Source organism: Mytilus edulis, chromosome 1 (genome assembly GCF_963676685.1).
Source record: "Mytilus edulis chromosome 1, xbMytEdul2.2, whole genome shotgun sequence".
Taxonomy (NCBI): domain Eukaryota; kingdom Metazoa; phylum Mollusca; class Bivalvia; order Mytilida; family Mytilidae; genus Mytilus; species Mytilus edulis.
Window position 1 is genome coordinate 72,645,307 of NC_092344.1, and position 14,993 is coordinate 72,660,299.

The following is a 14,993-nucleotide window of genomic DNA, read 5'->3' on the forward strand; positions in this document are numbered from 1 at the left end:
ACAAGCATAAACTTTGAAGTGCTTTATCATACTTGTTTAAATATTTATCTGTATTAAAAGTAATTGCGTGAGATATAAATAAAGACAACAGTAGTATACGCTGTTCGAAATTCATAACTCAATTGAGAAAAAAAATTAAATCCGGGTTACAATCTAAAACTGAGGGAAACGCATTAAATATAAGAGAACTGCGACACAACAGAAGCACAGCATAAAAATGAAAGACACACTGTACCGAACTATAATATAACAATGGCCATTTCCCTAACTTGGTACAGGACATTTTGGGAAAAAAATGGTGGGTTGAACCTGGCATGTTATCACCAGTTTTTGGTGGGGTTCATGTTGCTTAGTCTTTAGTTTTCTATGTTGTGTCTTGTGTTATTAGTCTGTTTGTCTTTTTTTTAAACAATGGTGTTGTCAGTTTATTTTCGATCTATGAGTCTGAATGTCCTCTGCTATCTTTCGCTCCTCTTTTATAAATTTAATGTGTCCGAAGCGCTTTTCTGGATGCATCTTCATCAAAAACGTTTATATCCGATTATTTGATAGCATACGCACCGAAATGGCTAAAGATTCATACACAAACTGTTAGCTTGGTATAACGGATTAGGGTTTTCCCCTTACTTGAGCAAACATGTGGAAGTGTCTCGTTTATGATGATCTGATTAGTCATTCTATTTATGAAATTTTTTTACTGCACATTTGAAATTCACCATACGTAACGTACCTATGTTGCAGTATTCGCCATATATATAGCCAGGACTACAGATAGATGTGTTATTACATAATCCATTAACCGGATTACACATGCCTTGTAAACACCCATCACAAAACTGAGAGCAGTTCTTGCCAAATTGACCATGAGGGCACTCTAAAAAAAGCATAAACAAATTCAGCAAAAGCAACATATAATTGTCGAGACAAGATTATATTAAAGCTTTCAAAAATTTCCTGCATTTTACTATTTAACTAAAATACAAATATTAATGTTCATTCAAATGATCTTTTGATGACGTTAAAATGTGCGGTCATAGATCAGACATTAACCTTAATGCTAACGACATTCTATACCAGCATTTCAATCAGCCCGATCATTCCATCGTTTCTATGACAGTTCGCATTATCGAAAAGATATACCATAGCTCTAACAATCCTAATCTTTCAACGACTCTCCGTAGACAAAAAGAAGACTACTGGATTAGACAATTGGGAACTGCAACACCTTATGGCTGCAATGACAAAATTGATGGTATAGGTATTCTATCTAGTCCTTCGTGTAACTCGGTGAATGTGATGAATATTTTCAACTCGACTCCTCGACGTAGACGCAGTCATGGTCATCGTCATTATACATCACCTTCTCTGCATGATGTCTCTATTAATGACTTGCTGCCATTCATACAAAAGCCGTTAGGTATTCATCACATTCGCACGAAACTTTATTCATTACCCCTTTCGAAACTTCATTCTCTGTTCAATTTATGTTTGGAATCCACTGTTACAAACCCTCATTCAAACCAATACAAACTTGAAGCTATAATTTCGGATATTGCAAGTCACAGACTTTTCAAGCCAGTTCGCATTGGAAAAGATGAAAAAGAGAAAAGATCTTTTCTTAATCTTTCCTTTGCCAACAAAGGTCTCGATGGCATCAACCTAGGCAATATCCTTCATCATAAATTAGTGCAATCGAAAATACCTCCTTATTTCAAAGACCAGTCTATACCAATAATTTCTTATACCTATACCAAACCTATTGCAACTAAAATTTTCAATTACAAACGCGTTTTGCAGGATCTCGATATTGACGACTTCAAGTCTAAACCTCCTGATTGCACTTGTGCTAGTTCAAAATTCACATATAATCCTGCTGGCCACGTTATTACCGGTGACCTTAACATTGTTAATAACACTTCTCTACAAAATGTGTTATCGAAAGGTCCCAAATATCGTGAGCCTAAATCCATCAATTGGAAATACAACTTTAAAATTTTGATGGATTCAGTCGAGGATTATGCCAGGCAATGGGCTAAGCGCGAGAAGGAAGACGTAGACACTCTTTCCGAATGGATTAAGGCAGTGAGGTCGTTGATACAAATCAGAATTAAGAAACTGAATGGGTCCATCAATGCCCATGCTACGTCAATCTTTAAAGACCCAAATGTTGCAAAACACCTATCCGACCTCCATGACAAATATGTTGTTGTCCCTGCAGATAAAGCCCCAAATAACATCGTTTTTGTGTGTAAAAGTCACTACATCAACTGCTTGATAAACGAATTAGGTATTGACAATTCACTTGGTAACTCAACATATACCCTCACGACACTTACCAAAGAGGAAATCCTGGATAATCATAGGTCTGTTCTATGTTCCTTTGGAATTTCAACCAAAGATGAAGAACTGGATCTTCCATCACTGTATTGGATACCTAAACTACATAAGTGTCCTTACAAACAACGGTATATTGCTGGGTCTTCCAAGTGCTCCACGAAACCTCTTTCTAAATTATTAACATCTATTTTATCAGCAATCAAAGACGGGCTTCAAAGTTATTGTGAAACTGCCTATTCTAGAGGTGGCGTGAATCAGATGTGGATACTTAAAAATTCAAAAGATCTTTTAGAGTACATACAATCTAACTCTCTTTCATCTTGTAACAGTATTAAAACATTTGACTTTTCTACCCTGTACTCAAGTATTCCACATTCCAAACTAAAAGACAAATTGAAAGAGTTGATATTACTTTGTTTCATAAAAAAGAATGGCCAACGTAGATACAAGTATCTTGTCTTAGGGAGGGATAAATCCTACTTTGTAAAGAATCACTCTGATTCAAACAAAAAATTCTCTGAAACTGATATTATCAAGATGCTTGATTTCTTGATTGACAACATATTTGTTACGTTCGGAGGACGTGTTTTTCAACAGACTGTCGGCATTCCAATGGGAACAAACTGTGCCCCTCTACTCGCCGACTTGTTTCTTTATTATTATGAGGCTGACTTCATGCAGGCACTTCTTAGGAAGAAAGATAAGAAGTTAGCAATATCCTTTAACTCTACTTTCCGCTATATAGATGATGTTCTTTCACTAAACAATTCAAAATTTGGTGACTATGTGGAACGCATCTATCCAATCGAACTAGAGATAAAGGATACTACAGATACAGTTAAGTCGGCTTCATATCTTGACTTACATCTAGAAATTGACAATGAGGGTCGGTTGAAAACAAAACTTTACGACAAAAGAGATGATTTCAGCTTTCCAATTGTGAACTTTCCATTTCTAAGTAGCAACATTCCAGCAGCACCTGCATACGGGGTATATATCTCCCAATTGATACGATATTCCCGTGCTTGCATTTCCTATCATGATTTTCTTGATAGAGGTTTGCTGCTCACAAGGAAGCTATTAAACCAAGAGTTCCAAATGGTGAAGTTGAAATCATCCCTTCGTAAATTTTACGGACGCCATCACGAGTTGGTTGACCGTTATGGAATAACCGTTTCACAAATGATATCGGATATGTTCCTTACGTCGTAACTACAATCCCCTTCCCTTTCATGAATATGACCTACCGAATTAGACTATTTACCGGATTTGTAATCACTTAAGCAACACGACGGGTGCCACATGTGGAGCAGGATCTGCTTACCCTTCCGGAGCACCTGAGATCACCCCTAGTTTTTGGTGGGGTTCGTGTTGCTTATTCTTTAGTTTTCTATGTTGTGTCGTGTGTACTATTGTTTTTCTGTTTGTCTTTTTTATTTTTAGCCATGGCGTTGTCAGTTTGTTTTAGATTTATGAGTTTGACTGTCCCTTTGGTATCTTTCGTCCCTCTTTTAAAGACCACAAGGTTTAACTTATATTTAAATCTCGTATATTGACTAAACACAAATAAAGATAACAAACAAAAACACTTAGAGAATATGACCCAGACCTTATTCATAGACAGGGTAATAATAAAAATTGGCAAAATTTATATCTTTTTCAAAACTGACGCATCACTATAATAGTAAAAAAACCAAAAACATAACGTCTTGTTGGCATATATAAAATATTCATTATTTGTATTGTAACTTAGTCTTTTCTCCAATTTCTCATAATAAATCAATGTTTACCGTGTTTATAAATTTAGCGCAACCCCATGCTTTACAAAGTGTTGTGTCTAGTTATCATATTTAAAGACTTGCACTTTTTGTTTACAGACAATTGTGGATCGTAAGGTGTGGCAAAGGTTCCCTGAAGCTTTTCGGTAAAATAATTGCACAACATATGAAAATATGCTGCCTTTGAAGCAAATATTTACTCATATGGATAGATTTATACTTATCATTAAGATTTCAAAAAAATACCCTATTAAAACCAAAATGTCACCCTTTCGATAGATAATGGCAGAAATTGAAATTGAAATTCAATTCCAAATTGTTTTAATAGTTAATATCGTCGTTTAGAAAAAATGCCAAATTCAACTTTTACTGAACTTCTAAATATTAGAACGTGCCTGTGAAGAACAGGGAAACAATAGATATATCGTAAATAAAAAAAAAACCAAATAACAATAACTTTCAAAACAATTGAATCCCTGCCATCCATCTTTGCAGTCACCATTGCATCCCCCAGTCACGTGGTTACATGGTAAGGTTATACAATTTGTTGAACATTTCTCAAAACAATTATGTCCGTAATTGCCATGTTGACATGCTGTAAGATAAAAAAGATAAAAGTAAATACGTACAAATGTATTTTTTAATGAAAATCCAATATATATTTCAACTAAACAATACAAACACTTCTTTAATCACTTACTGCATTACTTCACAGTTAATTCACAACTTAAGAAAATGAAAAATGACCATACACACGAGTAAATTATTTTGAAATATTTTTGAAATAGTGAGATTGAATAATAATTTGTATTCCGCAGGTTTTACTTCCTTTTTTGATTTTAGAACAATGCTAATTTTATTTCTTAGCATCCTTCACAACCTCGTCAATGTACCAAAGTACGAGCAATTTTTAATGGGGAAGCATTCATATAACCATCTCATACTGTGGTACGTTGACGATCCCCAACCAGAGGTCATTTTCTCGGCATTGCATTTTGTCTTTATGTTTGCAGGTATGCGTCAATAAGACCGCATTCCAAAGACACAAACAACTAAATAACTTTGAGATGTCGCATAAAGTAAAAAGATGTTTGAAAAGACCATGTTCTTTCTTAAATGTTGAAACCGATATCAATTATCCGTCTTGGTTTGCTTATCACACTACTACAAAAGACGAAAAAAGACAATAAGTAGAACTTCAAAATATGTTTTACCGTGTTCACAATCATCACCAGTCCATCCATTTGAACAGCCGAATGAACAAAGCCCATTTACAAGGTCACAAGGTCCTTGGCAGTTTTCTGGACAGGATTTATTACAGAAAGGACCATAATGTGAAGGTGGACAACCTAAAAAATAATTGTCTTAACAAAAAAATTACTAAATTACCCGTAACTTCTTCTGTGTGTATTTGTCGCTCATGTTACGCAAGAAATCGGCGTCTGAGTGTTCTTTGAATAAAAAGTTAAACAGTTGAACATTTTTATTAGTCACTAATTTAATTTGGTTTGAGTGGGTCTAGAATTATGCATTTTTGAATATGAAAAAAACTAGTAATACATATTAGTATGACATCATTATCACTGAACTAGTATACAGTTTTATTAAGGGGACAACGGAAGCACGCCTCTGAGTGCGTGATATTCTCGTAGCATTGTAGACCCATTTGTGGCATTCGGTGTGTATTTGCTCTTTGGTCGGGTTGTTGTCTCTTTTACACATTCTCCATTTCCATTCTGAAATTTATATCATAGTACTTCCTTTTAAAAAGGAATGTATCAATTAATAGGCTTCTTCAATATGATGAAAATACAAATAAATTCATAACTTGCTCTTGTAAATTACTGTTCAGATTGCGTTTAAAAGTTTATGTTTCCATACCGTTGGGAAACAACCACACGAATATTAAATCCCATATTTTTTCATAAAAAAAAACACAGAGATGAATGATTTAAACTATATGTGGTTTACAGAGATGAACAGCGTTGTTCCATATGTTTTAAAGCCCAATCTACACGAAAATACATCTGAAATAGGAATAGACTTAATGAAAAGAAATTCAGTGACATTTCTTGATACATACAAAAGTATGTTGCAATAACTAATTGTTTATGCTAAGCCGTATTTGGCACAACTTTTTGGAATTTTTGGTCCTCAATGCTCTTCAACTTTGTGTTTGTTCGGCTATATAACTATTTTGATCTGAGCGTCACTGATGAGTATTATGTAGACGAAACGCGCATATCAAATCATAATCCTGGTACCTTTGATGTTCTACATAAAGGTACGTGTATTTTTTAACCACATTTCCTTTGAACCGGAGAAAGAGATACACACGATTACTTGCGTTTATTAAGGAAATTAAAGGTTATCATCTAATGTTTAAAAGTTTCAACATTACTAAGGATAATGATCAATTATCCGAGGGACAGGCTCACTGAAAACCCACCGTACAATAATTTTGATAATAAACATATCCAGACGAAAACTACAACTGCATGAAGGTTTGTATAGTGAAGATATACCAAATTTCACAGAAAGATACGAAGTATTGACAAAAATATTGTATAAGATTATAACTCGTTTAATAAAAATCAGTTCCTACTTTTGGGTGGTGTTGAAAAAGAGACGGAAGTGGATTAAAATAGTTGTATCAAATGATCAATAGAAATCCGGGTAAAATCTTTTTTTTTTGCTCTCTAACATTATTTAAACAGATTTTTCATATGTCTCGAATTTACGTAAAATTCCAAACAGGAAGATGCTTTCAAGAACAAACTCACCATAAATCCCAATTTCACATAGTTCAAGTTCATAAGGTTGACCCTGATCTGGATAAAATACATATGTTAAATATCGGAAAACGGCGTTAAATATAATTTCGGTTGGCAAAGATCTTTCATTGTATAAAACTGTTCCAATATTCCAGGAGTGACTGTTGTTTGAAGCATATACGATATGGCGACCATCCTTTCTAGTATGTTCTAAAATAATAAGGATTAACGTTTCAAGTTAGACTGAAACCAATTATATATAAAATATGTTCGACTTTCCACGTATAATGCAGCTATCACCCTTGTAATTTTTGTAGTTTTCATCTTTTTAATAAAAGTTTGAATTAACAAACCAATTTTACAAACCATACAAATTAAATTTTGCACATGCTCTTTTCTACAGTAGTAACTGAACAACCGAAAAATTGCATAAATAATGCCACAAATACATAAAACCATACAGAACAGTACGATCTTGTGAAAGGTAAAACATATTTGTATACATAATACTTAAAAGAAAATAAGACAAAACAAAACCCCAAAGCTTTAATTGCAAATTACGTTCATTGCAATTAATTGGATATCAGGTAACCAAAAAAAAAAAAAAAAAAAAAAAAAATGAAAGGATTTGGATATGTTTTTGTTAATTCAATTATCTGACTGACTGCATGCTTGTCGTTAACAGATAAAAAACACATAACAGACGAAGCACCCACAGCAACAACGACAGCCTTTAAATCATGCCTACGTCTGGTACTTGATTTCCGTAAGGGAAAACAACACAGACTGAACATTTGTCAATTGAATTAAAAAAATAACATTTTAATATTTGTACCAAAATTGATATAGGTTTTTGTGTGTGTAGATTTACAATAAGAAACTATGAGTTATTACAATTATTTATTATTTACATACCACCAAAAGTGACATACATTCCTTTTCCAATGCATATTTTCATAAGATCAACCTGAAGTGTTACATTATTTCCCTTTGTTTTTGAGCAAGATGTTTTATTTCCATCATTTGTTAGACTAGCCGGTTGATTACCATTTGGATTTAAAGAGACCATACCATCAAATGCCACATTATCTGTGATAAGACATTTAAACAATTTAACTCGATAAGCTTTTTCTCAATGTGATATTTGCAACAGCAAGCAGGGGAAAGTAAGTCTAATAAGATTATACTGTCTCTTTTGTCTTGTGCTATTCAATATTTGTTAGCCGATCCGGCGAGGTAAATATCAGTATTTCAAGTGGATATAGTGTGAAAATGTTTGTCGAAATAAAGAAAGATTTTTTAAAATGATTAGGACAATCAAAATGATATAATTAGAATTTACAAAAAAAGTAATTTTGATTGACTGGTCTTTATAAGGGATTCGATGAATTTCCGGAATATGCTACTTTGACGTTTTCGTGTGATGAAAGTACTTTTTATAAGTCAATCTTCTTCTACATAGCAATTCAAAAGCCGGTCTTTATGCAATTTATGCAGTTGATCAAAACTACCATTTGACAAATCTCAGTTTTAACATTATTTCATTTTCCAAAGGTGCACAAATTCCACTTATGCAGTACAAATACAGGGATTCGTAATAATGAAGAATTTATTCTTAATTTTCGGAACATGTTTTAGAAATTTAAATGTGACGTCCCTTTGGGCGTTGCATTGACTATGGCTAACAGGGCTGTGATTTTGTAATGTATTCGTTTTAATTCTATAGCTAGTTTAATCAGGTATATCTGTTATATAGTCATTTTATAAAATTTTACTTTTTGCAAAACTATGTATTATTCTTGATAATAATGATGTTTTTGTCCCAGGCGGATAACCCTGGCCTCACAACTTTTTGGAACTTTAGGTCCTCGGCGATCTTCAACTTTGTGGTTGTTATGGCTTTCAAACTTTTTACATCTGAACATAGTTTTGTGGGGACGTAGCAGGTTCAACCCACCATTGTTTCATAAAATGCCCTGTACCAAGTCAGGAAAATGGCCATTGTTACATTATAGTTCGTGTTTCTGTGTTTGTTACATTTCGGTGATGTGTTTCTGTTGTGTCGTAGTTTACTTATATTTGATACGTTTCTCTAAGTTTTAGTTTGTAACCCGGATTTGTTTTTTCTCTATCGACTTTTGAATTTTGAAAAGCGGTATATTTCTGTTGCCTTTATTTATACAAATCCACTTCCCTGTGTGGATTAATGTTATCGTTTATTAACAATGTTATTTCAACTGATTGGCCGGAGCTTACGTTTTAATTTGCATAAGGCCAAGTCTATTTGAAGATGTTTGTAATAAGGATGCGGGACGTTATGATTATAATTGATTTCTAATCACCTATCAGTGTCCCAAACGGATATATAAATGAACTGAGTGCATGACAATAGACGAATAACTGGACACTTTATTGATGAGTTTATCCAAATACACCTGTCTATAGATGGTCTGGTCTTAAATAAGCAAACCGGTTAAACCCAGCCTAGTCAGTTGAAATAAATCAAGTTATACCTATCAAATAAAACTGCATGCTTTTACATCGTATAGTCAAAATTCATCTTCCAGTGTTTAAAAATTTTGCACATAGTACACATCATTAATAGAAAGACAAATTACTTTACGATATTACTTGGTATGCATACTTTTATTAACAATAACTTACACTCGTTACAATAGCTTCCAGTCCGTCTTTTCTTACAACCATCGGTACAGACTGCAGTATCCTTGTTGCAAACATCATTTAAACAGTTTTTGGAGTCACAACCCCAAACACATGAACCGTTTCCAGGATAGCAATTTTGTTCGATACATTTTTCAACACACACATTTTCGCAGTTATTGCCCCAATGACTCTTTTGACAACCTGAACAAAAGAAGAATTTATACGATTATTTCTTAGCAATTATAAATGCCTTGACAAAATCATTTCAAATGAAATGCAAGTAAATGATAGCATACGCTATATAAAAATTGTCGTTGTAAGAGTAAATAATGGCATACGCTACATAAAACAGTGGCGTTATATAAGCAAGTGATGGCTTACACTTCATAAAATCGAGTAGTTTTATCGAATAATGATTGCATACACTAGATAAAATAGTGTTTTTTTTATTAGTTAATGATGACTTACGCTACATAAAATATAATCGTTTTATAAATAGATGAAGCCATACGCTATGTAAAATATTGTCCTTTATTGATATTTATTTTTTGATTCGGCATAAAGTGTAAGTAAAAAAGCTATCAAAACATAGTTTTCCTTTACTTTGCATTAATTAAAACAAGATTTTTTTTTTCAAAACTAGCAACTAAAAACCAAAACAAAGGATTGGAAAATACATTTTTTTAAGTGGTCAAACAATCACATAAATAAATAATATATGCATTGGCAAGAAAGAAAGATTTGTACGAGAATGATAAAAGTTTTTGAAATTTATTCACATTAGCACTTAACTTACCAATTATGGCAACGTAACATAATTCAACAATATATTTCAATATCTCTCCTTCTTTAGTTCCTTTATTATCGTAATAAATAACATATTGTCCAAGTTGATTGCAAGGAATATTTTGAATGATGTTTGGATAACCGTTATAAGTATCTGCATAACAGAGATGACCATCAGGTGGAATGGTTGATGTATTGGTTACATATAGTTGAAATCCATCCATCCGATTTGCAACTGAAATTAAAAAAAAAACATCAGTAGTAAATTTTTACAATCTGTAAAGGATGCCCATAACAGTTCATTCTGTAAAATGTATATTGAATGGACTGTTAGATGCTTATATCTTATTTATATCTGAAAAAAGGAAACAAATACAAACACAAAGATTTATTTTCATCAAGTGAGATTCGTCGGATACAAATCGACCTTCTGCAAAAGAAAATCAATACATCTGTTGACATATGTTGGCTTGCAAAATTGCAACGGATCTTATGTCACGTTTTAAAAATTGAATTGTTATAGGAACCCTACAAGAAAGATCGAAATTCATCTTTGAGTTTGTGTTTGAATGCTCTGAAAATTATCAAAATACATGTATGCGTAAACTTGCATAATGTTGATATTTATCTTGTTTGGTGGATACATTTTATTTACATTATTCAACATGATCGCACATTTGAACAGAAGTAAAAATTTAACAATAAAAGTGCCGTTAAAGGTATACAACCTATAAGTACACACAGACACTGTGAATATGTATCATGCTTTGTGTGTGCGCAAAAACAACTTTATGTACCTTCCGTCGTCAATATCTTCAATACGATGAATGTGTATTCTTAATGCAAAAAAAACTTTGGATAAAAATGAAATGCATATTGAAATATATTCAATATATCTATATACTCGGCCAACTAGACTGAACTAAAATACAGCTTTCGTCTGCCTAGTGTTACCTTTCCTCGTCAGTAGTATCCACAGTAGTAAAACAGTACATGATATATGAGGTATGAAGATGAAATTGATTGCAGATTAGCTAAATTATCTAGCGTTATGGATCGTAAGATGCAGTCACAGAAATAATTAAAAGGAGTTATGAATATAATATGTGTTTTAAGCCGCGTATCAACTTCCCTGGTGATTAAATGGATGCATCTGTCGTTCAGTTGACACTGGTTTAGACGTATTTTTTTTTATTTCTGTGACTGCATCTGACAATGTTTTTTTGGTCAATGATAATTAAACTGTTGACACAGAGTATATCTCGTGTTTTGTAATATTGATAGTTTATTGCAAATCTTGAAATCAAAATGACAATATAATCTATAAACTATGCAAATCATGAAAGTCAACCATGACTGAAGGTACAGATCCAAATTACCTTTGTGGAAATGAGAAAGACAAATGATTATAAAACTGCATACCAAATACCATTCACCTACTGCTATCATTAACTGACAAAATCAGAAATCAAAACATGTAAGCTTAGCAAAAAGTTTTTGTTTAAGGTGGCTGGGGGTCTTAATCACAATCAAAAGAATTTTTAACAAGAGGCTGTCACAACGACAGCAAACCGGATTTATTAACATTTATTTGTGTCCTGGCAATATCACAAGAACCATAACTGATGAATGCTGAAAGTGAAAATCGTCATTATCAAATTTGACCTCCATTTTGATGTCAGTATCAACATATTAAAATTTGAAAAGCTTAGATTGAATGGTTCATTAGTAAATGCAACAACGTGAATGGAAACTCCATTTTACGATCTTTCAAGAACCATAACTCCTGAACGGTAAAAGTCAAAATCGTCATTATTGAACTTGACCTCTATTTTGTCATCAGTAACAACATATAAAAATTTCAAAAGCTTTAGTTGAATGGTTTATGAGAAAATGCACGGACACGACTGGAAACAACATTTTTCAATCTTTCAAGAACCATAACTCCTGAACGGTAAAAGTCAAAATCGTCATTATTGAACTTGACCTCCATTTTGTCATTAGTAACAATATATTAAAATTTGGGAAGCTTTGGTAGAACAGTTCATGCGTAAATGCACGGACACGACTGAAAACTCCATTTTTCAATTTTTCAAGAACCATAACTCCTGAACCGTAAAAGTCAAAATCGTCATTATTAAACTTGACCTTCATTTTGTCATCGGTAACAACATATTAAAATTTGGGAAGCTTTGGTAGAACAGTTCATGCGTAAATGAACAGACACAACTGGAAACTCCATTTTTCAATCTTTCAAGAACCAGAACTCCTGAACGGTAAAAGTCAAAATCGCCCATTATTGAACTTGACCTTCATTTAGTTGTCAGTAACAACATATTAAAATTTTAAAAGCTTTGGTTGAAGGGTTCATGAGTTAATGCACGGACAACATTTTATTGCCGCCCGTCCGACCGCCCGGCCGCCAGGCCGCCCGCCGTACATCCCCAAATCAATAACCGACATTTTTGTCACAAAAATCCGGTTAAAAATGAGTTTTTCATCATGCTTTTTTCAAACACATTATAAAAATTATGGGTCACCGGATATTTTTTTTTACCAAAAAAGGTTGTGCAAAATTGTCAGTTTCTATATAGATTATGCATGAAAAATCTAATTTTGTGTGATAAATAAATTTTTATACCGTAGAAGTTTATGGTATCATATTAGAAGATAGCTCTTATAACGTACTTTCAGATAAGAAAAATAAAAATGATGTCAACAGACTTTATTGTAAAAAATAACTTTATCTGCGTTATTACCCCTACTAACAAAGTTATGTCCCTTTTCTTGGCAAATTTGAAATGAACTAAACACAATTTGTGATTTGTAGAAAAAAATGTAAATATGAAAAACACACAATTTTCTTTATCAACATTAAAAGTCTTACACGTAAGTTGTATAAAACTCTAAAAAAAATCATACTTCATTATAGATTTAGATCAGATATTATCGGCTTCTTCAAATTACAAGATGACAGCAGACACCTGAGCCACCTTAATAGCTGCTTGTTCTTATAGTGTTTAAGATAATAAAACAATGTTGGTTGCTGTATCCCAATTTTTGTAATGTCTATTTGTTTTACTCTCACATTTTAGTCCATATAAATGGGTTTTTGCGACTGTCATATACATGAGAAGTTTAGCAGGATGTTTCTCATGTCAAAAAACAGGTTCAATCCACCATTTTGTTTTCTTAAAATATCCTGTACCAAGTCAGGAAAATGGCCATTGTTATATTATAGTTCGTTTCTGTGTGTGTTACATTTTAATGTTGTGTTTCTGTTGTTTCGTTGTTCTCTTATATTTGATGCGTTTCCCTCAGTTTTAGTTTGTAACTTAGATTTGTTTTCTCTCTCGCGATTTATGAGTTTCTAACAGTGGTATACTACGGTTGCCTTTATTAGTCGCAAGTTGATAACGTTTCCGAATTTACAACTTCCATTTCTAGTAAAACGGTTGTCTTATTTATGTTTTTACAATCAATCAACTGAATTTCAGAAAGATATTTTCATATTTTGTTTTTTATTCAATGATAAATGAAAATGCTTTTATCTACACAGTTTTCGTCTATATTTAGATATGCGACATGTTAACATTGGCTCATATAACTTAGAGTAGATGTTTCTTACCTTTTTTAACTCCGAAGTTTAGATTTATTTGGATATTTCACTTGATATTTACTCATAACAAGTTTCTTAAATCGAACATATTTCGTATTTATAGTTTATTCAACCAGACAAACATTAATATACATAATGAATTTCTCTTGTTTTCAATAGTAACATTGATTACTAAAATTTGGAACTTTTGAAATTTATGTATATAGATATTAACAAATTGAGAGCATAATTTCTATAAGAAGGCAAGGTCGTTGTCTGATGGCTGTAAACCGAATTACCGCGCTTATCGAATCTATAAGGTAAGTGCAACTACCACCGTTTCGTGTTGATCAAATTAATATAGCTTTCTAAAGCAAATGATAATATGTACCAATAATTTTATTTTGATATATTTCCATTCAAGCTGTTCATAACCGTGATCGTTCAGTCATTGGTAAAAAAAAGTCATTACGATGATAATAACAGTTCAAAGTTCGAACCTTGTACCCAGAATGAAATTGATGACTTACTGTTTTTATTGTTGGTTAGTTAATTTCAAGGTTTTTTTTTCTCCATCGAATTCACCTGCTTATCTCTTAGTGCACAGACGAAGACGACAAGTATTTTTCAGCTATGGTTAGAGAGAATGAAAGTTAAAAGTCACTCTGAAAAATACTATAGATACTTTTTTCTTTAGAAAAACTCTGTCAAAATCTAATGCGAGAAAAAATATACGAATACTTTCATCCTAAAAGAATATTTACGAAATAAAAGAAAGAATAAAATAATTGGGGGTATAGAATAGACAATTGTTCCTTATACAAATATTCTTTTGAAAACATATTCGACAACTTATGTTTGAAACAAATACAGTGCTAGAGAAAGAATACAAATGAGTATAATACTTGATTTGCAATTACATTTAAGATGTAATTAAGAAATTACCATTCAGACTGACTTGGAACATTTCAGCAGCAAAGCTAGTATTGTACACATGTTCTTTTTCTTAGCTTTTACTTAATATGTGCTGATGTCTGCCCTCAGAGGACAGAAGCT

The 14,993-nt window shown here is 32.6% G+C and overlaps 1 protein-coding gene across 1 annotated transcript in view; it reads right to left on the reverse strand.

Moving 5' to 3' along the window:
* The window catches only part of LOC139482671 (receptor-type tyrosine-protein phosphatase epsilon-like), a 38,680-nt gene that overhangs the window by 18,528 nt on the left and 5,159 nt on the right, over nucleotides 1–14,993 (reverse strand). The window contains exons 3-7 of the mRNA XM_071266728.1: nucleotides 10,350–10,574; nucleotides 7,805–7,978; nucleotides 6,899–7,099; nucleotides 5,330–5,464; nucleotides 731–874 (exon numbers count right to left, since the gene is read on the reverse strand). Coding sequence (XP_071122829.1) covers nucleotides 731–874; nucleotides 5,330–5,464; nucleotides 6,899–7,099; nucleotides 7,805–7,978; nucleotides 10,350–10,574 — 879 coding nt within the window. The remainder of the gene's footprint in view (nucleotides 1–730; nucleotides 875–5,329; nucleotides 5,465–6,898; nucleotides 7,100–7,804; nucleotides 7,979–10,349; nucleotides 10,575–14,993) is intronic.